Genomic DNA, 27,929 nt, shown 5'->3' with positions numbered 1-27,929 from the left:
CTTTATTGACTATGCCAAAGCCTTTTAGTCTGTTGATCACAACAAACTGTGGAAACAAACAGAGCATGAGATGGTTGGATGGCATCGTTGACTCACTGGGCATGAGTCTGAGCAAAGGTTGATAGTTAAGGACAGGGAAGCCTTGAATGCTACAGTTCATGGGGGTGGGGGGATGTGAATTATCCAACACTACTTAGCAACTGAAAAACAACAACCCTTAAATAACTACTGTTAACAGATTATGATTGTTTTCATTACAACCAAAAAGACATAATGCTAATATAAGGAAAAGAAATATGTAATGCCATGTAGTAAATCTTCTGAATTCATGATGTATTGTATGTACTAATTCGGTTTAGTCGTGTCTGACTCTTTGTGACACTATGGACTGTAGCCACCAGATTCCTCTCTTCATAGGGATTCTCAGGCAAGAATAGTGAAGTGGATTGCCATGACATGCTCCAGGGGATCTTCCCAGGGATTGAAGCCACATGTCTTTTGTTTCTTGCACTGGCAGGAGGGTTCTTTACCACTAGCTATAAGTGGGAAGCCCTAGTGACAAATATTGTTAATAGAATTATGACTTATTCCACAACAGGAATGAAAACATGAGAGTATAAGGAAATGAAAAATACAATGCCAAGATTTAGAAACTTTATATAAAAGTAGAACTTAAAACATTGAAGGCACCCTTAGCAAAGCCTAAGTTTGTAGTATGTGTGATTGAGATAAAAACAAGTTAACAAGTTAAAGGTGTAGTCATCTTTTCCCCAGTATCTTTTAGAAAATGAAAAAAACTTCTCAGAGGCACGTACCAAAGGGCAGACTAAATGACACACTACACACCCAAATTCTCCTATATTCTGGAGTTGTGTCATGAGATAAATTGTCTTGAAAATACTCAAGTGTAAGAATTTCCTGTTTAAATTTTTTGACATGTTGATGAGAAATCTACTTTTTCTACTATTGCTTCACTGTGGGCCTTCACAGGGCAGTCTGTGAAGACCACAAATACTGTTTACTACAGTAACTTGGTCACCCACAAGAGGAGTCAGGACTCTGGCATACAGAAGGTACGTGTCTCTCTCCTTTGTAATTCCTCATCTCATTTGGTAGGAGGTTACCCATGCCTAGATATGGTTCAATTTAGGGACAATTGATATGTAGCCAAATCAAGGATATATTAGTAGGTTTATTTGAATAATTCTGAGAATTCTGTGTAAGCATAAAATATGAAATATTATGGAGGATTTTGTAAAATATTCAAATTCTTGCCTGTTTATTATTCAAGTGCATATACACATGTGTAAATGAGTTTCTAAATCAATGCAATTTAAAGTGAAATCTCATAATCACTATGACAAGGAGCAGTTACTGCTGTACTTTGTCATCAATAGAGATATATTTACATATGTCATTAAACATTTCACTCAGCTTTTAAGAATAGGTTCTTTTTTTTTAACTTGTTGAATTAATGCTTTTATTTTATTTTTTTTCAGTTTTATGAAAGTTATTTTTTTTTTGATGAACTACTCAAATTTATTTTTGTGTGTCCTGAATTCTTTTTTTTATATGATATTATACATGTTTTAATGCCATTCTCCCAAGTCATCCTTCTTAAAGGGGATTCATGGAATTGTGAAAGGCCAGTGTAATTCTTCATAAATCTAGATAGAATAAAGGCAGTTGAGTTTTAATAAAAATAAGACTGATGCAGCTTCAATAAAATCGTAATTTAAATCCAATTATAAACAACCAAATGCTTTTTAAAACTTTGAACAAAACATTGAATAAGAAAGATAAATGACACAGATACAGAGATCCTGTCTAAGAAATTGTTACATTTTCCTGACTGATATGAATGGTATTATGGCAATTATATTAAAATAATAAAATAAAATATAAAATTTAATATTACTTTTATATGATCTATATAATACATATTTTATTAAAATTTTGGATTTGCAAACTAGTTTCTACATACTAAATAATTTTTAAAGGTCACACCTTGTACACTTCAAAGCCAGAAATAATTCTAGTTCTAACTACTGACTCCAGTGACAGAATTATTAATGTGCATTATCTGACATTTAATTGCTGATACAGCTAAAGCTATCCTCATTGATTTGACACCTATAGGATTTTTCTGGAAGTTTGTGTCAGTATCGCTCTTCCATAATTGATTGACACTTTTATTTATCATTTTATGATTTCATATCTCAGCCATTATCAATTGCTAATTACTTTTGTAAAGTAATTATTTTAAAATCTTGTTAATATTATTTTATTGTTTACTAAGCTTTGGATAGTTTAATATGTCATGTAACATTTTTAACATGCAAAATATTTCTCTAAACTTCTAATGATTTCAAAGAACTTGCAGTCATTCAAAATAAAATAAAACTATTTTAGAGCACTTCATTTTCTTTTAATAAATGATACCACTAATTAAAGTAGTTTAGTGCAGGAAATATTTCATATGCCAATACTATTATTCTCTCTTCTTTAGAAGGCTCAATCCTTAACCATTAATGGGTTCTAAAGTTATCACAAAAATTGGCATATTGGTGCATCTGTTTTTTCCAGTATGGCATTTTAATTTCAACATAGTTACTGTAACAGTTTTAAAAATGTTTCTTTGCAAATTAACTGTAAATTGATAAGGACATTATTCTTTATGAACTTTATTTTTCACCAATTTATTAATTTCATTGTTCCAATGATGAATAGCATTATTTCAAACATAGAATATCATTTTTAAAACTTAGTCTATCTTGAAACACTTACTAACACCCTGTGGAAAGGAGAACCAAACATGCACCTTGCTTAACTGCAAAATGAGTGCTGTCACTCGTCTCACACACCACCCACTCCAGGCTTCTTGTGATTTTATACACCATTTATTAACTACCTAGGTACAGTTTTCATAGAGCGCCATCCTTGACATTACACAGCTGCAGAGATGAACAATCAAACACAAAACTACCCAGAACCAAATCTGGCTAAGGACTCCAGGAAACAGCAAGTTAGAGGTAAGAGCACGCCAAGTTTCATTTTAGTCACTGAGCAGGAGAAAACCTACATGGAATTAAAATTTCAAAATGCTTCTCACTATCCTCAATGGAATGACAGGAGCTACCAGTGCAAGTGTGAGAATTTAATAGCTCATATACTTTTTATTTATGAAGATCAGAGCTTGAATTTGAAATACAGTACTCTAGTATGAACTTCCTGGTGGCTTCGTGATAAAGAATCCACCTGCCAATGCAGGAGACGTGGGTTGGATCCCTGGCAAATCCCATGGACAGAGGAGCCTATCTATTCCAGCATTGTTGTAATTTATAGTCTTTGATATACAACTTGTGAAGTGTTATATTTGCTGAAAATGTATATATTCTGAGAGGAGGATTACAATGTTTCATATGGATTTGGGGTCCAAGTTGATGTCTATGAATTCTCACAGATGTGGGATCTTTTGTTCTTCTAAAACAACTGTCTCCATCGCTCCTTTCTCAGTGTTTCCTTTTCTCTCCCTGCAGGCTTATGGTCACCTCGAGAGGAGATTGTTGCTGTGATCCTGGGAATCATCTGTTTTGTCTTGATGTATACTCTAGTGAGAGTGATAACTTTTATTCCACGTAAGTATATTTTTGAAATTGTGATTGAACTTTTCACTTTAATGATCATCAGTGCCTCTCAAAAATGATATGATGAAATAAAACTCTTATTTTAATATGTGCGTTCAGCCTAAATGTGGAATAGCTATTCTCAGATTGTCCAAAGTATAAATAACACAATGATTCTAGAGAACATTATATATATATATATATATATATATGTATATATTTATATATAGGTTTACATGTATATATATATTTTTTTCTGATTTCATAACTCAAACACAGACTTTAGGAAGCTGAAAGACTATATTGAGAAACACAAATCAGTTCTTGAGATTGGTTAAACCAAATACTGTAAGAGGTGGTGGTATCTGTTCCTTTTGGTTTTTTAATTTCTTCTTTTCCATCAAATCTTCATTGCTTAATTGATTTTTCTTGGTAGAGTCAGTTTTAGTTTAGATTATTTAATCTTAAGCAATTAACCAAATTTTAGACTCATAAACTAAAACCGTTATGATTTATTTAGAGCAATATTAACTTTTGTAATGATTAATTTTGTAGCTGCTCTAATACAGAAACAGAATAACTCCTCTTGGATAACAAGGCTCCAGAAAGGTACACAATAATTTTAAAGCTCTGGCATATATGCAGTTGGTATTTTGTCTCTATCTTAGGCTAATGAAAATAAGAATAGATTATAGCATAGAACATAAATTGTGAAATGGAGCAACAAATATTTATAAGTAATGATTATAGGAGAATGCTTCTGTCTGTGCCACAATATGATCACCATATGCTTTGTTGACAATTGGTTCTAATTTCCTTCTGCTATAATATAATAAAAGGCAAATAAATTTGCTATTCTAAAACAGAGGTTTCATTTCTTGATCCTCAGGACGTGTAAAGAGTGGGTATTTCTATGTGTTTGCTTTATATGGAGACATAAATTGGCTTATGAGAGACTGACTCTTTCTGTGAATGTATGTGTTGGTTTGTTTAATATGTACCAGCCTTGAGGGTGCATATATATATATATATATATATGTTTTATAAGGATGTATATACATGGATATGTTTATATCTATGCATATATGTAGTTTCTTTTATTTTATAAAATTCAATTTTTTTTGGCTAGTAATTCACAATCTTTCCTCAGAAGACCATTGTGGTCGTTTTCCAAAAGACTGGTTTACATATTCCAACAACTGCTATTATATCATCTTTGAAGCAAAAACATGGAATGGGAGTTTGACAGCCTGTGCTTCTAAGAACTCTACTCTGCTTTATTTAGATAATGAAGAGGAACTGGTAAGATATCAAATGTTTCCAACACTCTGTTAAAGGCTTGATTCAGTCAATACTATATTTGTTAGAATTCACTTGTGTTTTTGTTTGTATTTGCAGTTTGTTTAAGGCCTATTGTTTCATAAACAATGGAATACAAATTTATGATATTTTATTTATGTTTTTATCCTATTAATGCATGCTTAATTATTTCCATTTGCTTTTTCACTGAAAACCATGCTTCTTCAAGTGCTATTATATTCTAAAATAAACTGTGCTATTTAATTTTACCATATATCAAGGATAGTATACATATCATAAATTTTCATAAAGATCACAAAGTAAATAGAACCATGTAATTACACATCAGATCATGGATTAGAAGTTTTCACTTTCCAGCAGCCTATTCTCTGTAATTTCTCATCATTCTGTGTCCTCCTTATTTAACCACTGTCATGACTTTGATGTTATAGAATCTCTTTGCATGTTTTGCTTTTCATGTACATAGAATCACACTATATGCATTCTTCGTTCAGTCTCTGCACCCTCCATGTACTAGTTTTGTAATTCATCCATATTCTTGCATTTATGTGAAATTTGTTAATTTCCATAGTTCATTATGTAAATATAACATTTAAAATCCATTCTATCCAATGTCTCTGAGTGGAGATGGAGTCTTATGCCCTTAAGGAAAAGAGGCTTCCTAGGTTCAGAACTTTTAGTCATGGGATCCTCTTTGCTGGCCCCACCTCCATCCCTGCCTCCCCACTCTAGTTCTCTTTGTGGAAGCAGGAGAAGAACTTCCTCTAACTGCTTCTTGTTAGCAGGTGTCCTGACGGACACTTTGTAAGGCTCACGTGATATTGTCGACAGGATTCCCCTCAACACACTGGAAGAATGGAATGGCTTATCTGTGCCCCCTCCTACAGCTAGGTTGGTGAGTCATTTAGGAGGTCTAGGTCATTTTCTTCTTTTAGTAAAGATATAAGATGCCCCTAATTGTTGTTCCCTTGTTCTCTCATCCTGGAAAGTGATGAGAGATTACATGAAAGTTAAGCTGCTGTTAAGTCTCCAACCACATCACCCTTCTCTTTCCACCTTTCAGAGTCCTCCATTATTGTGTCTTTCATTAGTTCCCACGTTTACAGTTGTACTTAGCAGAGAGGAGCAGAGAGAAATGGGTCTCTGACCCTTTGTCTTGTCCACTGGATTCCAGCAATACAGAAAAAAGATTGATTTGGGGTTCATCTAGGCAAAGAATGGTGTGGGTCCCAGAAAAGCAAACTTTGTCTTTCGTGTCACTTTTTTTTTCTCAATTTCAATCCCTTATTTTTCTTCTAAGACTGAAACTCTGAGAAATATAGTAGTGAAATCCAGTGATATAATCACAGTATCTGGAAAAATGAATGTCACAGAATCTGAAAACATTTAAAACCTTGCTATGTTTAATTTGACATCATGGGTAGCAATTAAACTGCATGAATCAGACTTTTCCTTATTAACATGAGAAAAGCAATGAAACTGATAACATAAATGTTTGAGTTTATTTTTAATCACAAGTCCTGACATTTGTTAATGCTTTGACAAATATTAAAACTTTCACCTTTACACTTATAGTGTTAGATTAGATTCTAACACTCTCATCTTGTTCAGAAAACTCAGGATCCTATGAAAGAGCACACTATTTGCATTTTAATAATTAATAAAATCTTCCATAGTGATTAAACGAAAATACTTTTGTGTAGAAATTTCTGAAGTCCCTATCAATTGTGTCATGGATTCCAGTCTTTCGTGAAGGCCGTGGTCATCCTTGGATGTGGCAAAATGGCTCAACTTGCAAACTACAGTAAGTTTTTAAAAGCAATACTATATAGAGGAGGAACATATTAAAAATAAATATTTTAAGATTATTAAAGCATTTGTTTTGGTTGAATTACACAATGATGAAGGAAGATCTTTAAAGTGAATAAAATATTGATTGAAATATTAGAAAATGGGATACTCAGTATTTCATTTTCCTAATAACAAACTCTGCCTGAAATTATGTTAAAAACACCACTATCCACTTTCAAAATATCTTTTTTATTACTGTTATACAGAAATGTTATAACTTCATGAGCTGTCCTCATATATCATAACAGAATTATGCAATGCTTTCCATTACAGAATATCAGACTTCCCACCTGAGAAAGGAAACTGTGCAGTGCTATCCTCAGGGAACATAAAGTCAGATGACTGTGAATTCCCAAATTTGTATACTTGCAAGCACAAGCTTGAGAATTAAAAAGTAAGTTTGGCTGCTGTTGGGTAACTTCATCTCTTATTAAATGGAAATAATAGTATGATTGCATAAACTTCAAAATGCATTATATTCTTTTTTATAATAATGGAAGTTTTCTTAACAAAACTCTTGAAATTTAATATGCACATCAGAAAGTACAGATATCATTCCTTCAATGTCTGGTTTTTTTTGCTCAACTGTATATTTACAGCAATCAAACATTTTAAAGGATCTCATGGTACATTATTTACATGAAATATCAAAAATAAGAAAAAAAAGAAGAGACCAGAAGCAGATTAGTGATGACCAAAATCTGTGGGGAGGTGGGGATAGGAAATTAATGCTAACTGACCAATGATGAATACTTTTTAGATTTTGATAGTGGTGATCATTGCAAATTAAAAATATATCTAAAATCACTGATTGTACACTTTAAATGGATGGATTTTAGGCTGTGTAAGTTACATATCAATAAAGCTGCTTTAAAAAACTGCTTGGGACTGCATTTAATCTTTAAAATAAATTGCAGAGAGTCATCTTTGCAATATTGACTCTTCCAATCAGTACTATGCTTTATCCTTCCAATAATATAGGTTTTCTCTTAATTTCTTTCTATTTATTTATTTATTTTTGGCCGTGCCAGGTGGCATGTGGAATATTAGTTTCCCAACCAGGAATCCAACCTGCACCCCTCACACTGGGGAGCATAGTCCCAACCACTGAACTGCCAAGGAAATCCACTTAGCATGTTTTACATTTTTCAATATTGAAATCTTAGAGAAATACGGGTATTTAATAGCCATGCTTTTGTAAATGTCATCTTTATTTTTTAAATTTTTAGTAATTTTTGCTCTGCAGCAGAAATAAACAAAATAAAACTCAGAGGTTTACAGGTGTATCTTATGTCCAATGACTTCCCTGATATTATATATTAATTTTATTGTTTCAAATATATATCCCTCTAGATTTTTAAAATAAAAAGAGCTATTAGAACTATATATAGTCACATTTTATTTCTTTTCTCCAGGTGCAGTTGCATTTTTTTTAATGACTTATTTTTACACTGCAGGCTTTTACTTTCAATGTTGAATAGAAGGTACAGTAAAGGTCCTATATGAATCATTCCTATACTATGGGAATATATTCAAACACTTCATCTTCAAGTATGAGGTTTAAGGATTTTTTTCATCACACATTTTTACTATGAAAGCACTTCCATATTATTCATATTTTTCTCATAGAGTTTGTAAACAATCAATAGTGTTACATTTTTATTTTTTCTTCCATAGAATGAGAAATATTTTTTAAAATAAGGTTTCTGTATGGCAAAAACTACCACAATATTGTAAAGTAATTAACCTCCAATTAAAATAAACAAATTAATTCAAATATAATGTTTATGTTTTTCTTTCTAATATTCCTATTTCCTTCAAATATTAACCAGTGAAGAATCCCTGAAATGAAACCACAATGATCATTCTGTATTTTCTTTCTCTTAAAAATCACTGCACATATCATATTTAGATTAAAATATTTTCTTCATCCATTTTCACAAAGAGACAGGACAGAGTTCCTTAACATTATGTAAGCTGACAAATTGTGTTATCAAGGCTCTATTGGGAAGCATTCCTTTCTTTCATCTTACCTGGAAACTTTGTGAAAGACCTAGTATATTTTAAAATGTTATTATTATAGTGAATTTTTGGAAAATTTAAGTGCAATTAAAAATATGAGTATTCTATATGAGTATAAAAGTGTGTGTGTTCACCTATATGTTGGTTAATTGTTTAGTTTAGAAATGTTTATAACCTTACTGGTATATCTGCTTGCCAGATAAGCAATGAGAGGTAATTGTTTAAATCTCCAATTTTGATTGTTTAACCTACATACTTTTCTCAAATCTTTGTTGAACATTTAGTGTTAAGTACATGCAGGGTTTTTTTTTTGTTTTTTTTTGTTTTTTTTTTTTGCAATAGTTAATGGTTTGGATGCTCAGTATATAGTTATGAAACATGCTTCATCTTTTCTAACATGGTTCTTGCTTTGTATTGTGACAGTATGTTAACTTTCTCAGCTTTATCATCTTGTGTTGCATGATGTCATTTTTAATCTTTTTAAATTTCCTCTTTATTTCTTCATCTAAAAAAGTCTCACTAAGACAGCAGTTATTAAAATAACCCTTTTATATATATAGCTGTATTAAACAAAATGTTTTAAACTATAAAGGGGCTTCCCTAGTGGCTCAGGGGTAAAGCGTCTGTCTGCAATGCAGGAGACCCGGGTTCAGTCCCTGGGTTGGGAAGATCCCCTGGAGAAGGAAATGGCAACCCACTTCGGTACTCTTGCCTGGAAAATCCACGGATGGAGAAGCAAAGAGTCGGACACGAATGAACGACTTCACTTTCTTTCTTTAAAGTATAAACATTTTTAGAATTTAGTTCAGTTCAGTTGTTCAATGTGTCCGACTCTTTGCAATCCCGTGAACCACAGCACGCCAAGCCTCCCTATCCATCACCAACTCCTGGAGACCACCCAAACCCATGTCCATGAGTTGGTGATGCCATCGAATCATCTCATCCTCTCTTGTCCCCTTCTCCTCCTGCCCTCAATCTTTCCCAGCATCACAGTTTTTTCCAGTGAGTCAGCTTTTCATATTAGGTGGACAAAGTATTGGAGTTTCAGCTTCAACATCAGTCCTTCCAAAGAACACTCAGGACTGATCTACTTTAGGATGGACTGACTGGTTGGATCTCCTTGCAGTCCAAGGGACTCTCAAGAGTCTTCAACACTGCTGTTCAAAAGCATCAATTCTTCAGCATTCAGCTTTCTTCACCGTCCAACTCTCACATCCATACATGACCACTGGAAAAACCATAGCCTTGACAAGACAGACCTTGGTTGGCAAAGTAATGTGTCTGCTTTTTAATATGCTGTCTAGGTTGGTCATAACTTTCCTTCCAAGGAGTAAGTGTCTTTTAATTTCATGGCGGCAATCAGCATCTGCAGTGATTTTGGAGCCCAGAAAAATAAAGTCAGCCACTGTTTCCACTATTTCCTCTTCTGTTTGCCATGAAGTGATGGGACCAGATGCCATGATCTTAGTTTTCTGAATGTTGAGCTTTAAGCCAACTTTTTCACACTCCTCTTTCACTTTCAGCAAGAGGATCTTTAGTTCTTCACTTTCTGCCTCAAGGGTGGTGTCATCTGCATATCTGAGATTATTGATATCTCTCCCAGCAATCTTGATTCCAGCCTGTGCTTCTTCCAGTCCAGCATTTTTCATAATGTACTCTGCCTTTTCTAAAACCAGCTTGACAAGTTTAGGTTGGTCATAACTTTCCTCCCAAGGAGTAAGCGTCTTTTAATTTCATGGCTGCAGTCACCATCTGCAGTGATTCTGGAGCCCCAAAAATGAAGTTTGTTGCTCTTTCCCCATCTATTTGCCAAGAAGTGATGGGACCGGATGCCATGATCTTAGTTTTCTGATTGTTGAGTTTTAAGCCAACTTTCTCACTCTCCTCTTTCACTTTTGTCAAGAGGCTCTTTAGTTTTTCTTCACTTTCTGCAATAAGGATGGTGTCATCTGCATATCCGAGCTTATTGATATTTGTCCCAGCAATCTTGATTCCAGCTTGTGCTTCATCTATCCCAGTGTTTCTCATGATGTACCCTGCTTATAAGTTATATAAGCATGGTGACAATATAAAGCCTTGACATACTCCTTTTCCTAATTGGAGCCAGTCTGTTGTTCCACGTCCTGTTCTAACTGTTGTTTCCTGACCTGCATACAGATTTCTCAAAAGGTAGGTCAGGTGGTCTGGTATTTCCATCTCTTTAAGAATTTTCCACAGTTTATGGTGATCCACACGGTTAAAGGCTTTGGCATAGTCAATAAAGCAGAAATAGATGTTTTTCTGAAACTCTCTTGCTTTTTCAATATCCAGTGGATGTTGGTAATTTGTCTCTGATTCCTCTGCCATTTCCAAAACCAGCTTTAACATCTGGAAGTTCACGGTTCACGTATTTTTGAAGCCTGGCTTGGAGAATTTTGAGCATTACTTTGCTAGCATGTGAGATGAGTGCAATTGTGCAGTAATTTGAACATTCCTTAGCATTACCTTTCTTTGGGATTGGAATGAAAATGGACCTTTTCCAGTCCTGTGGCCACTGCTGAGTTTTCCAAATTTGCTGGCATATTGAGTGCAGTACTTTCACATTATCTTTTTAGGATTTGAAAGAGCTCAACTGGAGCTCACCTCCACTAGCTTTGTTTGTAATAATGCTTCCTAAGGACAATTTGACTTCACATTCCAAGATGTCTGGCTCTAGGTGATTGACCACACCATTGTGATTATCTGGGTCATAAAGATCTTTTTTGTACAGTTCTTCTCTGTATTTTTGCCACCTCTTCTTAATATCTTCTGCTTCTGTTAGGTCCCTACCATTTCTGTCCTTTATTGAGCCCATCTTTGCATAAAATGTTCCCTTGGTATCTCTAATTTTCTTCCTATTCAATTGTTTTCCTCTATTTCTTTGCACTGATCACTGAGGAAGGCTTTCTTATCTTTCCTTGCTATTCTTTGGAACTCTGCATTCAAATGAGTATATCTTTCCATTTCTCCTTTGCTTTTCACTTCTTTTCTTTTCACAGCTATTTATAAGGCCTCCTCAGACAGTCATTTTGCTCTTTTGCATTTCTTTCTCTTGGGGATGATCTTGATCCCTGTCCTCTGTACAATGTCACAAACTTCCATCCATACTTAATCAGGCACTCTATCTATCAGATCTAGTCCCTTAAATTTATTTGTCACTCCCACTGTATAATTGAAAGGATTTGATTTAGGTCATATCTGAATGGTCTAGTGGTTTTCTGTGCTTTCTTCAATTTGTCTGAATTTTGCAGTAAGGAGTTCATGATCTGATCCACAGTTAGCTCCTGGTCTTGTTTTTGCTGAATGTATAGAGCCTCTCCATTGTTGGCTGCAAAGAATATAATCAATTTGGTTTCAGTGTTGGCCATCTGGTGTTGTTCATGTGTAGAGTCTTCTCTTGTGTTGTTGGAAGAGGGTGTTTGCTATGACCAGTGCATTTTCTTGGCAAAATTCTATTAGTCTTTGCCCTGCTTCATTCCATATTCCAAGGCCAAAATGCCTGTTACCCCAGGTGTTTCTTGACTTCCTACTTCTGTATTCCAGTCCCCTATAATGAAAAGGACATCTTTTTGGGGTAGTAGTTCTAAAAGTTCTTGTAGGTCTTCACAGAACCATTCAAGTTCAGCTTCTTTAGCATTACTGTTCGGGGCATAGACTTGGATTACCATGATATTGAATGGTTTGCCTTGGAAATGAACAGAGATCATTCTGTCGTTTTTGAGATTGATTCCAAGTATTGCATTTCAGACTCTTTTGTTGACTATGATGGCTAATCCATTTCTTCTAAAGGATTCTTGCCACAGTAGTAGATATAATGGTTATCTGAGTTAAATTCACCAATTCCAGTCCATTTTAGTTCGCTGATTCCTAAAATGTTGATGTTCACTCTTGCCATCTCCTGTTTGATCACTTCCAATTTGCCTTGATTCATGGACCTAACATTCCAGGTTCCTATGCAATGTTGCTCTTTATATTTGTGTGTAAGTATATATAATTAATTTTAAGTATAGTATATTGTTTCTTTGCATTCTACATTATCTTTGTCTTATCTTTCACAATAATAGCTGCATTAAATAACATATTTTGAATTAAAACATTCTTAAAATTTAACTGGCAAGCTATTCCATATATTATTTGTATGTAATCCTATATAATCAATTTTAATTATAATATATTGCTTCTTTGCATTCTACATTATCTTTTTCTTATCTTTCACAATAAATATTTTTACTTTCCTCTAGAATAACTTATTTATTTAATATGCCTTAGTTTTATTAGTGCCCTACATTTTACAGCTTGTATTCTCTACTCAATAAAGTCCAAGTTAGTATTTTTACCCATTCTCAAACAATGAAAAGACATATTTATTCGCTACTTTTATTTACTGCTCATGCTCTATTCACTCCCTTGAATTGTAATACAAATATATTTTTACAATTTGAAATTTTATCATTAATATTTTACCTCTCAGTATCTATTTGGATATAGTCACACAAGTTCTTTTTTTCAAATTTTTTCTTATAAAATTTTACCTAGATTAAGAGTTTCTTCTTTAGATGAATGTAAACCTTTTTAGAGTCAGTTGGTAATTTCCCTCCATTTAAAAACCTCCTTGAAAATGAATTGATCTTGTTATTATGTTAAAAGGACTTTTTCACTTTTTATTGACTTTCAATTTATCTATCTCACTAGGTATGGCCATTAATAGACATTGTCACAAATAGATATATACATATCATAAAAAGTAAATTACTATTAGTAAAACTACTAATTGTATTTTGAATAATTTTATCTTTGCTGTATGTGTCTGAAAATAGATTTTATTAAAGTTAAAGGCCAGAGAAAGTGAAAATGAAAGTGTAGTCACTCAGTTGTATCTGACTCTTTGCAGCCCCATAAATTGTAGCCTACCAAGCTCCTCTGTCCATGGAATTCTCCAGGCAAGATTACTGGAGTGGGTAGTCATTCCATTCTCTAGGGGATCTTCCTAACCCAAGGATCAAACCTGGGTGTCTGGCATTTCAGGCAGATTCTTTAGAATAAACCCGTATTTTGACATATAAAAAAGAACCTGACATGTATAACATTATTTAATTGAAAATAGCAAAGTATATGACAGCAGTAGACATAAGTACTTCAAATTGTAAAAGGCAACATTAGTGTATTTTACATTGATCTCTAATGAATGCTTCAATTGCTATAATTCTAGGATGTGAGTAACAGAGAAAATTATCAATTTAGTTTATGAAAATAAAATATGATTGATAGATGCAACCATATAGGTAGCCATTATTAGTCATTGTTTTAGAAGACTCAAGTATTAGTCTTCATTACAAGGACATAACTGAGTTTACATTCAATTTTTCTAGATTTTAGAAAGCTAAAAAATAGTGTTTGCTTGAATTCAGTGGTCTAGAAGTTATGCTGAAAATGAATATCCTTAGGAACGGTAGATAAACATTTACCCTTTTCTTGATACAGTGATAATCATTGAAAAAAATGCATTTGAGGCAAATTTGATCATCTATTTAATGTTTTACGTTTTTGGATGTTCATGTGTGTTTTGATAAAAGGTCAACTTTTTATGCATTCCCCATTTTCTTGAGAAGTGAAAATTTAAAAGCTTATTATCCCCCTGACAGAAACTTGGGCTTTTGTTATTTACAACAAATATTCCTGTTAAAAATACAAATAACAAGTTATGATTTAAAGATCATCAGTGAATGATATAGCGAGTATTCAGTATTTCAATCTCTGCTATGGTGATATAGCTTGATATTGTTTGATGTTTTACCCTTCCCAAAGACATTTTTTTTTTTTTCAGAGGAAACCTGAATAACTTATTTAAGAATAAGAAAATTAGGTGTAGCTCTTTTAAGAACTAGGGTGAAATTGAAAAGTAAGATTAGCATTCATCTCTTTTTAACAATTATTTTAGTATAGACAAGGTAGTAAGTCTTCTGAATTAGTGACAAATGGTATGGAGTAGCCCTCATAGTCAACAAAAGAGTCCAAAATGCAGTACTAGGGTGCAATCTCAAAAACGACAAAATGATCTCTGTACCTTTCCAATGCAAACCATTGAATATCACTGTAACCCAAGTCTGTATCCCAACCAGTGATGCTGAAGAAGCTGAAGTTGAATGGTTCTATGAGGACTTTCTAGAACTAACACCCAAAAACGATGCCCTTTTCATCATAGGGGACTGGATGCCAAAGTAGGAAGTCAAGAAATACCTGGAGTAACAGGCAAATTTGACGTTAGAGTACAAAATGAAGCAGGACAAAAGCTAACAGTTTTGCCAAAAGAACATATTGGTCATGATAAGCACTTTCTTCCAACAACACAAGAGATGAATCTAAACATGGACATCATCAGATGGTCAATACTGAAATCAAAATGATTATATTCTTTGTAGCCAAAGATGGAGAAGCTCTATACAGTCATCAAAACAAGATGGAAAGCAGAATGTGGCTCAGATCATGAACTCCTTATTGCAAAATTCAGGCTTAAATTGAAGAAAGTAGGGAAAACCACTAGACCATTTTGGTAAGACCTAAATCAAATCCCTTACTGTTATACAGTAGAAGTGACAAATAGATTCAAGGGATTAATCTGATAGATTGACTGCCTGAAGTATTATGGATGGGGGTTCATGACATTGTACAGGAGGCAGTGATCATGACTATCTCCAAGAAAAAGAAATACAAAAAGGCAAAATGTTTCTCTTAGGAGGTCTTAAAAAAGTAGAGAAGAAAAGGCAAAGGAGAAATAGAAAGAGATACCCACTTGAAAGCAGAGTTCCAAAGAATATCAAGGAGAGATTAGAAAGCCTTCCTTAGTGATCCATGAAAAGAAATAGAGGAAAGCAACGTGAAATACTAGAGATCTCTTCAAGAGAACTAGAGATACCAAGGGAATACTTCATGCAAAGATGGGCACAATAAAGGACAGAAATGGTAATGGTATGGACCTAACAGAAGCAGAAGATATTAAGAAAAGGTGGCAAGAATACACAGAAGAACTATACAAAAAAGATCTTCATGCCCCAGATAATTATGGTTGTTGAACACTCACTTTTCCTGGAATGAGAAGTCAGGATGGGTAGCATAACTATAAACAAAGCTAGTGGAGGTGATGGAATTCCAGTTGAGTTCTTTCAAATTCTAAAAGATGATGCTGTGAAAGTGCTGCACTCAAAATGCCAGCAAATTTGGAAACTCAGCAGTAGTCACAGGACTGGAAAAGGTCAGTTTTCATTCCAGTCCCAAAGAGAGGTAATGCCAAAGAATGTTCAAACTACTGCACAATTGCACTCATCTCACATGGTAGCAAAGTAATGCTCAAAATTCTCCAAGCCAGGCTTCAACAGCAAATAAATTGTGAACTTCCAGATGTTCAAGATAGATTTAGAACAGGCAGAGGAACCAGAGATAAAATTGCCAACGTCCACTGGATCATTTAAAAAGCAAGAGTGTTCTAGATAAACATCTATTTCTGCTCCATTGACTATGCCAAAGCCTTTGACTGTGTGGATCACAACAAACTGAGGAAAATTCTTCAACTGATTGGAATACTAGACCACCTTACCTACATCCTGAGTAAGCTGTATGCAGATCAAAAAGCAACAGTTAGAACCAGACATGGAACAAGAGACTGTTTTCAAATCAAGAACGGAGTATGTCAAGGCTGTATGTTGTCATCCTGCTTATTTAACTTGAGTATAGATTACATCATGTGAAATGCTGGGCTGGATGAAACACAACCTGAAGTCAAGATTGCTGGGAGAAGTATCAATAACCTCAGACATGCAGATGAGAACACCCTTTGGCAGAAAGCAAAGAATAACTAAAAAGCCTCTCAATGAAAGTGAAAGAGGAGAGTGAAAACGTTGTCTTAAAACTCTATATTCAGAAAACTAATGAAGGAAAAAAAAAAAAACTAAGATCATGGCAGCTAGTCCCATCACTTCATAGCAAACAGATGAGGAAACAATGAAAACAGTGAAAGACTCTACTTTTGGGGGCTCCAAAATCACTGCAGATGGTGACTGCAGCCATGAAATTAAAAGACGCTTGCTCCTTGGAAGAAAAGTTATGACCAACCTAGACAGCATATTAAAAAGCAGAGACATTACCAACAACGGTCCATCTAGTCAAAGCTATGGTTTTTCCAGTAGTCATGTATGGATGTGAGAGTTGGACTTTAAGGAAAGCTGAGCGCCGGAGAATTGATGCATTGGAACTCTGGTGTTGGAGAAGACTCTTGAGAGTCCTTTGGCTACCAGGAGATCAGATCAGTCAATCCTAAAGGAAATCAGGCCTGAATATTCATTAGAATGACTGATGCTGAACCTGAAACTCCTATACTTTGGCCACCTGATGAGAACTGACTCTTTGGAAAAGACCCTAATTCTGGGAAAGATTGAAGCCAGAAGGAGAAGGAGATGACAGAGGATAAGATGGTTGGATGGACATGAGTTTGAGTAAGCTCCATAAGTTGATGATGGACAGGGAAGCCTGGTGTGCTGCAGTCCATGGGATCACAAAGAGCGGACATGACTGAGGGACTGAACTGAACCGAACTGAACTGGTATGGTCACTCAGCAAAATCCTGACATCCTGGAGTGTGAAGTCAAGTGGCCCTTAGGAAACATCATTACGAACAAACTAGTGGAGGTGATGGAATTCCAGTTGAGCTATTGCAAATCCTAAAAGATGATGGTGTGAAATTGCAGCACTCAATATGCCAGCAAAATGGAAAACTCAGCAGTGGCTATAGGACTGAGAAATGTCAGTTTTCATTCCAATCTCAAATAAAGGCATGCCAAAGAGTTTTCAAGCTACTGCACAATTGCACTCATCTCACACGCTAGTAGAGTAATGCTCAAAATTCTCCATGCCAGGCTTCAAGAGTACATGAACTGTGAACTTCCAGATGTTCAAGCTGGATTTAGAAAAGGCAGAGTATTACTCAGCCATTAAAAAGAATACATTTGAATCAGTTCTAATGAGGTGGATGAAACTGGAGCCTATTGTACAGAGTGAAGTAAGCCAGAAAGAAAAACACCAATACAGTATACTAATGCATATATATGGAATTTAGAAAGATGGTAACAATAACCCTGTGTACGAGACAGCAAAAGAGACACTGATGTATAGAACAGTCTTATGGACTCTGTGGGAGAGGGAGAGGGTGGGAAGATTTGGGAGAATGGCATTGAAACATGTAAAATATCATGTATGAAACGAGTTGCCAGTCCAGGTTCGATGCACGATGCTGGATGCTTGGGGCTGGTGCACTGGGACGACCCAGAGGGATGGAATGGGGAGGGAGGAGGGAGGAGGGTTCGGGATGGGGAACACATGTATACCTGTGGTGGATTCATTTTGATATTTGGCAAAACTAATACAGTTATGTAAAGTTTAAAAATAAAATAAAATTTAAAAATAAATAAATAAATTAAAAAAAAAAAAAAAAAGAAACCAAAGATCAACATCCGCTGGATCATCAAAAAGCAAAAGAGTTTCATAAAACATCTACTTCTGCTTTATTGACTATTCCAAAGCCTTTGACTGTGTGGATCACAACAAATTGTGGAAACAAACAGAGCATAAGATGCTTGGATGGCATCACTGATTCAATGGGCATAAGTGTGAGCAAAGGTTGATAGTGAAGGTCAGTGAAGCGTGGAATGCTACAGTTCATAGAGTGTTGAATTATTGAACACGACTTGGCTACTGAAAAACTACAACCCTTAAATAATTATTGTTAATGGATTATGATTTTTTTCATTATAGCATAAAAGACATAATACAAGGAAAAGAAATATGTAATTCCAAGTAGTAAATCTTCCGAATTAGTGACTTGTATGTACTATGTCACTTCAATCATGTCTGACTCTTTGCAACACTGTAGGCTGTAGCCCACTGGGTTCCTCTTTCCATAGGGATTCTAGTGGAGTGACTTGCCATGCTCTCCTCCAGGGGATCTTCTCGACCCAGGGACTAAACCAGCATCTCTTGTCTCCTGCCGTGGCAGGTTTCTTTACCACTAGCTTCAGCTGGGAAGCCCTAGTGACAAATATTGCTAATAGAATTATGATTTTTTTCCACAACAGGAATGAAATCATGAGTATAAGGAAATGAAAAATGTAATGTCAAAATTTAGCAATTTTATGTAAAATTAAAACTTAAACATTGAAGGTACCCTTAACAAGGCCTTAGGTTGTAGTATGCGTGATTGAGATAAAAACAAGTTAACAGTATTGTTGTCATCTTTTCTTCCCCAATATCTTTTAGAAATTAAAAAAAAAAAAACAAAAAACAAAAAACTTCTCAGAGGCATTTGCCAAAGGGCAAACTAAATGACACACTACATACCCAGTCTCCTATATTCTGGAGGTGTCTCATGAGATAAACCATCTTCAAAATACTCAAGTGTAAGAATTTCCTGTTTAAACTTTGTGACATGTTGATGAGAAATCTACCTTTTCTACACTTTCTTCACCATGGGCCTTCACAGGGTAGTCTGTGAAGACCACAGATACTGTTTATTACTGTCACCCACAAGAGGAGGCAGGATTCTGGCCTGCAGAAGGTATGTGTCTCCCTCTCCATCCTAATTCCTCATCTCATTTGGTAGGAGATTACACATGCCTAGATGTGATTCAATTTATGGACAATTGATATATAGCCAAATTAAGGATATATTGGCAGCTTTATTTGAATGATTCTGAGAATTATGTAAGAATAAAATATGAAATACTATGGAGGATTTCTAAAACGTTCAAATTCTTGCCTATTATTCAAGTTCATATACACATTTGTAAATGAGCTTGTAAATCAATGCAATTTTAAATGAAATCTCAATAATTTTTAAAAGTCACAAATTTTAAACTTCAAAGCCAGAATTATTTCTAGATCTCACTAACTACAGGCTCCAGTGACAGAATTATTAATGTGCATTATCTGACATTTAATTGTTGATACAGCTAAAGCTACCCTCACTGATTTGACACCAATAGGATCTTTCTGGAAGTTTGTATCAGAATTGCTCCTCCATAATTGATTGACACTTTTATTTATCATTTTATGATTTCATATCTCAGCCATTATCAATTGCTAATTACTTTTGTAAAGTAAGTATTTATTTTAAAATCTTTTTAATATTGTTTTCTTTTATTGTTTGTCAAGTTTTGGATAGTTTAGTGTTTCATGTAACATTTTTAACATGCAAAACATGTGTCTAAATTTCTAATGATTTCAAAGAACTTGCAATCAGTCATAATAAAATAAAAAAGTATTTGATAGCACTTCATTTTCTTTTAATAAATGATATCACTAATTAAAGTAGTTCAGTGCAGGAAATATTACATTTGCCTATACTATTATTCTCTCTTCTTTAGAAGGCTCAATCCTTAACCATTAATGGGCTTTAAAATTATCATAAAAGTTGTTATATTGGTGCATCTGTTTTTTCCAGTATGGCACTTTAATTACAACACAGTTGCTGTAACAGCTTTTGAATGTTTCTATGCAAATAGGTGGTAAATTGATAAGGATATTATTCTTTGTGAACTTTATTTTTCACCAATTTATTAATTTCATTGTTCCAATGATGAATGGCATTATTTCAAACATAGAATATTATTGTTAAAACTTAGTCTATCTTGAAACACTTACTAACACCCTGTGGAAAGGAGAACCAAACATGCACCTTGCTTAACTGCAAAATGAGTGCTGTCACTCATCTCACACACCACCCACTCCGGCTTCTTGTGATTTTATACCATTTATTAACTACCTAGGTACAGTTTTCATAGAGCGCCATCCTTGACATTACACAGCTGCGGAGATGAACAATCAAACGCAAAACTACCCAGAACCAAATCTGGCTAAGGACTCCAGGAAACAAGCAAATGAGAGGTAAAAGCAGACAAAGTTCCATTTTAGTCACTGAGCAGGAGAAAACCTACATGGAATTAAAATTTCAAAATGCTTCTCACTATCCTCAATGGAATGACAGGAGCTACCAGTGCAAGTGTGAGAATTTAATAGCTCATATACTTTTTATTTATGAAGATCAGAGCTTGATTTTGAAATACAGTACTCTAGTATGAACTTCCTGGTGGTTTCGTGATAAAGAATCCACCTGCCAATGCAGGTTGGATCCCTGGCAAATCCCATGGACAGAGGAGCCTATCTATTCCAGCATTGTTGTAATTTATAGTCTTTGATATACAACTTGTGAAGTGTTATATTTGCTGAAAATGTATATATTCTGAGAGGAAGATTACAATGTTTCATATGGATTTGGGGTCCAAGTTGATGTCTATGAATTCTCACAGATGTGGGATCTTTTGTTCTTCTAAAACAACTGTCTCCATCGCTCCTTTCTCAGTGTTTCCTTTTCTCTCCCTGCAGATTTACCATCACCTTGAGAGAAGTTCGTTGCCGTGATCCTGGGAATCATCTGCTTTGTCTTGATGTATACTCTAGTGAGAGTGATAACTTTTATTCCGCGTAAGTATATTTTTGAAATTGTGATTGAACTTTTCACTTTAATGATCATCAGTGCCTTCTCAAAAATCATATGATGAAATAAAACTCTTATTTTAATATGTTCATTCAGCCTAAATGTGGAATAGCTATTCTTAGGTTGTCCAAAGTATAAATAAGAGAATGATTCTAGGGAATATTTTATATATATATATATATATACACGCACACACACATGTGTGCGTGTATATATACATGTATTTTCTGATTTCATAACTCAAACACAGGCTTTAGGAAGCTGAAAAACCTGATTGAGAAATACAAATTAGTTCTTGAGATTGGTTAAACCAAATACTGTAAGAGGTGGAGAAGTCTATTTCTCTAGGCTTTTGTTAATATTCCCCCCTCCCAATTTTCATTACTTTATTAATTTTTCTTGGTAAAAACAATTTTATTCCAGATAATTCTAATTCTAAAAAACACCACATTTAAACTAAGAAACAAATTATTATGATTTATTTAGATCAGTGTTAATTTTTTAAAAGATCATTTCAATGTTTTCTAGGTACTAAAATACCAGAGCAGAACAATTCCTGTATGATAACAAAGCTCCGAAAAGTTACATAATAATTTTCAAAGTTCTGATATTAAATACACTTAGTTTTGTCTCTGTCTTAGGTTAGACAAAGATAATAATAGTCTTTGACATGAAAGCATAAATTATAAAATCAAATGATGAACATTCATAAATGATCATAGAAGAGTGTTCCTTCTTAGACAACAATACATAGAAATATTCAGTTACAATCACCATACCTACTGCTGCCAATTGGCTTAAATTTCTTCCTGTGATAATACAATATAAATAATTTTACGTTCTACAAAAGGAGTGTCATTGATTATCAGGTTATGTAGAGAGTACATATTTTTTTTGTCTGTTTGCTTCCTATGGGGACATTGGGGAATGAGAGGTTGACCTTTCTCTGTGAGTGTGTATATGAGTGTGTACCAGCCTGTGAGAATGCATAACTATGTTATGTACATATATTTTATACTTACCAAATATGTAAATGAATTTTAATTTCTTTAAGATTAATATTTTTGGATAATAATTCATAACCTTTCTTCAGAATGACATTCTGGTCATTGTCCAAAAGACTGGTTACATATTCCAACAACTGCTATTACATTATGTTTGAAAAGAAAAAAAAAAAAACATGAAATAGGCATTTGATAGCCTGTGCTTCTAGTAACTCTGTTCTGCTTTATATAGATAATGAAGAGGAAATGGTAAGATATTAAATGTTTCCAACACTTTGCTAAAGGCTTGATTCAGTCAATATTATATTTGTTAGAATTCACTTGTGTTTTTGTACATATTTGTAGTATGTTTAAGGCTTGTTATTTCATTAAACAATGAAATACAACTTAATGATATTTTATTTATATTTTTCTCTTATTAATGCATGCTTTATAATTTCCAGTTCCTGCTTTTTTTGAAAACCATGCCTCTACAAATGCTATTAAATTCTAAAATAAACTGTGCTATTTAATTTCACCATATATGAAGGAAAGTATACATATCATAATTTTGCATATTGATAAAAAATAGAACCATGTAATTGCACATCAGACCATGGATTAGAAATTTTCAATTCCCAGCTGCCCTGAAAAGTGAAAGTGCCAGTCGATCAGTCGTGTGGGACTCTGCGATCCAATGGACCGTAGACCACCAGGCTCCTCTGTCAATGGAATTTCTCAGGCAAGGATACTGGAATGAGTAGCCATTCCCTTCTCCAGGGGATCTCCCTGACCTGAGGTTAGAACCCTGTCACTTTGCACTGTAGGCAGATTCTTTACCAGCTGAGTCACCAGAGAAGCCCAGCGGCCCCATCCTCTGTAATTTCTCATCACATCTATGTCCTCCTTATTTACCCACCATCATGACTTTTGATATTACAGAATCTCTTTGCATGTTTTTGCACTTCATATACACGGAATCATACAGTATGCATTTTTCTTTCTATCTCCGCTCACTCCCATATGCTATTTTTAAAATCATCCCTATTCTTGCATTTACTTGGAGTTTGTTAATTTCTACTACTCATTATGTAAAATCCATTCCATGCAATGTCTCTGACTGGAGATGGTCTTACACCTTCAGTGATAAAGAGGCTTCCTAAGTTCAATACTTTAAGTCATGGAATCACGAGCTAATTCTAGCACCTCTTGGTGGAGAAAGGACAAGCACTTCCTCTGACTGCTCCTTGTTAGCAGACGTTCTGATGGATCACCTCGTAAGGCTCACTGAGTGCCGCTCACAGGATTCCCCTCAACACACAGGAGGAATGGCTTATCTGTGCCATCTCCTACAGCTAGGCTGGGTGTTGGGTATTTGGAAGCAGCAGGCCTCCATCACTTTCTTCTGTTGGGGAAGGGATATAAAATGCCCTGAATTTTTCCGTCTCCTCAGGGTCTCAAACCATTTCACTTTTCTCTTCCTACCCTTCAGCATTCTCCTTTCTTGTGTCTTTCATTAGTTCCCTTGTTTACAGTTGAACTTAGCAGGGAGGAACAGAGAGAAATGAGTCTCTGATCCCTTGTCTGGTCCACTGGATTCCACCAATACAGAAACAGATTGCTTTGGGGTTTATCTAGTCAAAGAATAGCGTGGGACCTGGAAAACAAATCTTTGTCTTTCATGTCATTTATTTTCTCAATTTCATTCCCTTAATTTCTTTCTAAAACTGAAATTCTGAGAAACATAGTAGTGAAATCTGGTGATATGATCACAGTATCTGGAAAAAAGAATGTCACAGAATCTAAAAATATTTAAAACCTTGCTATATTCAATTTGACAACATGGGTAACAATTAAACTACATGAATCAGACGTTTCCTTATTAACATAAGAAAAGCAATGAAACTGCTAAACATAAATGTTTGAGTTTATTTTAAATCAAAAGTACAGACACTGGTTAATGCTTTGACAAATATTAACTTTCAACTTTGTACTTTTAGTGTTAGATTAGACTGAACTCTCATCTTGTTCAGAAAACTAAGAATCCTTGATTTCTTTCTTCAGTGTTTTATAGTTTTCTATATATAGATCTTTTGTTTCTTTAGGTAGACTTAATCTAAGTATTTTATTTTTTTCATCACTATGGTGAATGAAATTGCTTCCTTAATTTCTCTTTCTGTTTTCTCATTGTTAGTGTATAGGAATTCAAGGGATTTCTGTGTATTAATTTTATATCCTGCAACTTTACTATATTCATTGATTAGCTCTAGTAATTTTCTGATGGTGTCTTTACAGTTTTCTATGGAGAGGATCATGTCATCTGCAAACAGTGAGAGTTTTGCTTCTTCTTTTCCAATCTGGATTCCTTTTATTTCTTTTTCTTCTCTGATTGCTGTGGCTAAAACTTTCAAAACTATGTTGAATAGTAGTGGTGAGAGTGAATATGCTTGTCTTGTTCCTGACTTTAGGAGAAATGCTTTCAAGTTTTCACCATTGAGGATAATGTTTGCTGTGGGTTTACCATATATGGCTTTTATTATGTTGAGGTATGTTCCTTCTATGCCTGCTTTCTGGAGGGTTTTTATCATAATTTGATGTTGAATTTTGTCAAAGGCTTTCTCTGCATCTATTGACATAATTGTATGGTTTTTATCTTTCAATTTGTTAATGTGGTATACCACATTGATTGAATTGTGAGTATTGCGAGTCCTTGCATCCCTGGGATAAAGCCCACTTGGTCACAACATATGATCTTTTTAATATATTGTTGGATTTTGTTTGCTAAACTTTTGTTGAGGATTTTTGCATCTATGTTCATCAGTGATATTGGTCTGTAGTTTTCTTTTCTGTGGCATCTTTGTCTGGGTTTGGTATTAGTGTGATGGTGGCCTCATAGAATGAGTTTGGAAGTTTACCTTCCTCTGCAATTTTCTGGAAGAGTTTGAGTAGGATAGGTGTTAGCTCGTCTCTAAATTTTTGTAGAATTCACCTGTGAAGCCATCTGGTCCTGGGCTTTTGTTTGTTGGAAGATTTTTTTATCACAGTTTCAATTTCTGTGCATGTGATAGCTCTGTTAAGATTTTCTATTTGTTCCTAGTTCAGTTTTGGAAGCTTATACTTTTCTAAGAATCTGTCCATTTCTTCCAAATTGTCCATTTTATGTGAAATAAGTCAAAGATGACACAAATAGATGGAAAAATATACTAAGTTCATGGATTGGAAGAATATAGTGAATATTTTCACTATATTTTAAATATAGTGAAAATAAGTATACTACCAAAAGCAATCTATAGATTCAATGCAATCCCTATCAAGCTACCAACAGTATTTTTCACAGAACAAATAATTTCACAACATGTATAGAAATACAAAAAAAAAATCTCGAATAGCCAAAGCAATTTTGAGAAAGAAGAATTGAACTGGAGGAATCAACCTGCCTGACTTCAGACTATACTACAAAGCTACAGTCATCAAGACAGTATGATACTGGCATAAAGACAGAAATATAGATCAATGGAACAAAATAGAAAGCCCAGAGAAAAATCCACACACCTATGAAAAACTTATCTTTGACAAAGGAGGCAAGAATATACAATGGAGAGAAGACAAACTCTTTAACAAGTGATGCTGGGAAAACTGGTCAACCACCTGTAAAAGAGTGAAACTAGAACACTTTCTAACACCATAAACAAAAATAAACTCAAAATGAAATTAAAGATCTAAATGTAAAACCAGAAGCTAGAAAACTCCTAGAGGAAAACATAGGCAAAACACTCTCTGACATAAATCATAGCAGGAATCTCTATCACCCACCTCCCAGAGTAATGCAAATAGAAGCAAAAATAAACAAATGGGACCTAATTAAACTTAAAAGCTTTGCACAATGAAGAAAACTATAAGCAAAGTGAAAAGACAGACTTGAGAATGGGAGAAAATTATAAGAAATGAAGCAACTGACACAGAATTAATCTCAAAAATATACAAGCAGCTCATGCAGCTCAATTCCAGAAAAATAAAAGACCCAATCAAAAAATGGGCCAAAGAACTAAAAAGACATTTCTCCAAAGAAGACATACAGATGGCTAACAAACACATGAAAAGATGCTCCACATCACTCACTATCAGAGAAATGCAAATCAAAACCACAATGAGGTACCATTTAACACCAGTCAGAATGGCTGCTATCAAAAAGTCCTCAAACAATAAATGCTGGAGAGGATGCAGAGAAAAATGAACCCTCTTACACGGTTGGTGAGAATGCAAACTAGTACAGCCACTGTGGAGAAGAGTGTGGAGATTCCTTTAAAAAATGGAAATAGAAGGCGGTCCTAAGATGGCAGAGGAATAGGATGGGGAGACCACTTTCTCCCCCACAAATTCATTGAACTATCATTTGAACACTGAGCACATTCCACAAAACAACTTCTGAAAGCTGGCAGAGGACACCAGGCACCCAGAAAGGCAGCCTATTGTCTTTGAAAGGAGGTAGGACAAAATATAAAAGATAAAAAGAGAGACAAAGACTTAGGGATGGAGACCCATCCTGGGAAGGGAGTCGTGAAAGAGGAGAAGTTTCCAAACAACAGGAAACCCTCTCACTGGCAGGTCTGTGGGGAATTTTGGAATCTCAGATGGTAACAAAACCAGGAGGAATAAATAAAACCCACAGATTACGCGCCTAACCACAACTCCCAGCAGAGAAGTAGCCCAGACGCTTGCATCCGCCACCAGCAAGCCGGGGACTGAACATGGAGGTGCAGGCTGCATTGCTTAGGGTTAGGACTGGGCCTGAATGCCCTGAGGACAATCTGAGGGAGCTAACATGAGATAGCAACCCAAAATGTGGGATAGCCAGAGACAAAAAAAGAAAGAGATAGAGAGAAAAAGAGAAAACTTTCCTGCAAAAAGCTCTAACCTAAGGCACTGCCAGGTGCGCACACACAGCAAAGGACTGAGCAAATACCAGAGGAGAGCTAGCAGGCTGCTGACCAGCCCACCCCCCACTGGAGGCAGAGAGACAGGCAGGCGACAGCCAGAGCTGGAGGGAGAGGGGCAATCTTGGCCCCAGAGACGGCATCCTCCACCAAACTGTGAGCAAGCCTCCAGTTGCTAACCAAGTCTACCTGGGATCCTGGATGGTTGACATCCACCAGGAGGGTCACTGCCAGAGATCAGCTCCCCAGAAGAGACACATGGCACACCTGAGATGGTGCTCCTGCTGCACACCCAGGAAACCAAGCAGCTGGGACCAGGGAGGTGATAAGATACACTGCCCCACCTGGGGAGAGTGTGCTCACCAAGCACCTGTTTACCTGAGCTGCTCGGACCTGGGAAGGGCAAAAAACGCAGGCCCAGCCGAGTCCGTGCCTTTGTGGAGTACCCAAGAACCTGAACCTGAGCAGCTTAGACCTGGGAAGTGCACCCAACCCAAGGTCCGCTTTAGACAGATCCCCTGAAGAACAGCCTTGAGCCTGAGCAGTGTAGACTGGGACATGCTGTGAGTAGGGGCAAACCCAGTGTGGCCTAGACACTGTGAGCACTCCCCACACACGTCAGTGATATTTGTTTGCA

General features: G+C 35.2%; 1 protein-coding gene across 5 annotated transcripts; it reads left to right on the top strand.

The window, feature by feature from the left end:
- Window positions 1-934: 934 nt before the first annotated feature.
- On the top strand, window positions 935-22,861 carry LOC102413048 (NKG2-A/NKG2-B type II integral membrane protein). Of its 5 annotated transcripts, XR_006550384.2 has the most exons (9): window positions 935-1,073; window positions 2,916-3,032; window positions 3,540-3,638; window positions 4,182-4,235; window positions 4,777-4,928; window positions 6,650-6,750; window positions 7,071-7,191; window positions 20,648-20,765; window positions 21,264-22,861. XR_006550384.2 is itself a non-coding variant. In XM_044941119.1 (7 exons), exons 2-7 carry the CDS (start codon window positions 2,963-2,965, stop codon window positions 7,186-7,188), a joined length of 591 nt encoding a protein of 196 aa, XP_044797054.1. In that variant the 5' UTR covers window positions 935-1,073; window positions 2,916-2,962; the 3' UTR covers window positions 7,189-8,543. The 5 variants fall into 5 exon arrangements, 4 of the variants coding, with proteins under 4 accessions (XP_044797054.1, XP_044797053.1, XP_044797056.1 ...); XM_044941119.1 differs by lacking the exons at window positions 20,648-20,765; window positions 21,264-22,861 and having other exon boundaries at window positions 4,780-4,928; window positions 7,071-8,543; XM_044941118.1 differs by lacking the exons at window positions 20,648-20,765; window positions 21,264-22,861 and having other exon boundaries at window positions 7,071-8,543.
- Window positions 22,862-27,929: the final 5,068 nt, after the last annotated feature.

This window comes from Bubalus bubalis, chromosome 4, assembly GCF_019923935.1.
Source record: "Bubalus bubalis isolate 160015118507 breed Murrah chromosome 4, NDDB_SH_1, whole genome shotgun sequence".
In the NCBI taxonomy this organism is placed as follows: Eukaryota; Metazoa; Chordata; class Mammalia; order Artiodactyla; family Bovidae; genus Bubalus; species Bubalus bubalis.
Note: the sequence above shows the minus strand (reverse complement) of the source record. Positions and strands in the feature narration are given on the sequence as shown.

Excerpts from the sequence above, each read along its gene's own strand:
- LOC102413048 (XM_044941118.1), top strand. The coding sequence starts at position 2,963 with ATGAACAATCAAACACAAAACTACCCAGAACCAAATCTGGCTAAGGAC. Across the intron at positions 3,639-4,181 it reads AGTGATAACTTTTATTCCAC|CTGCTCTAATACAGAAACAG; the intron begins GTAAGTATATTT and ends TTAATTTTGTAG. Across the intron at positions 4,236-4,776 it reads GATAACAAGGCTCCAGAAAG|AAGACCATTGTGGTCGTTTT; the intron begins GTACACAATAAT and ends ATCTTTCCTCAG.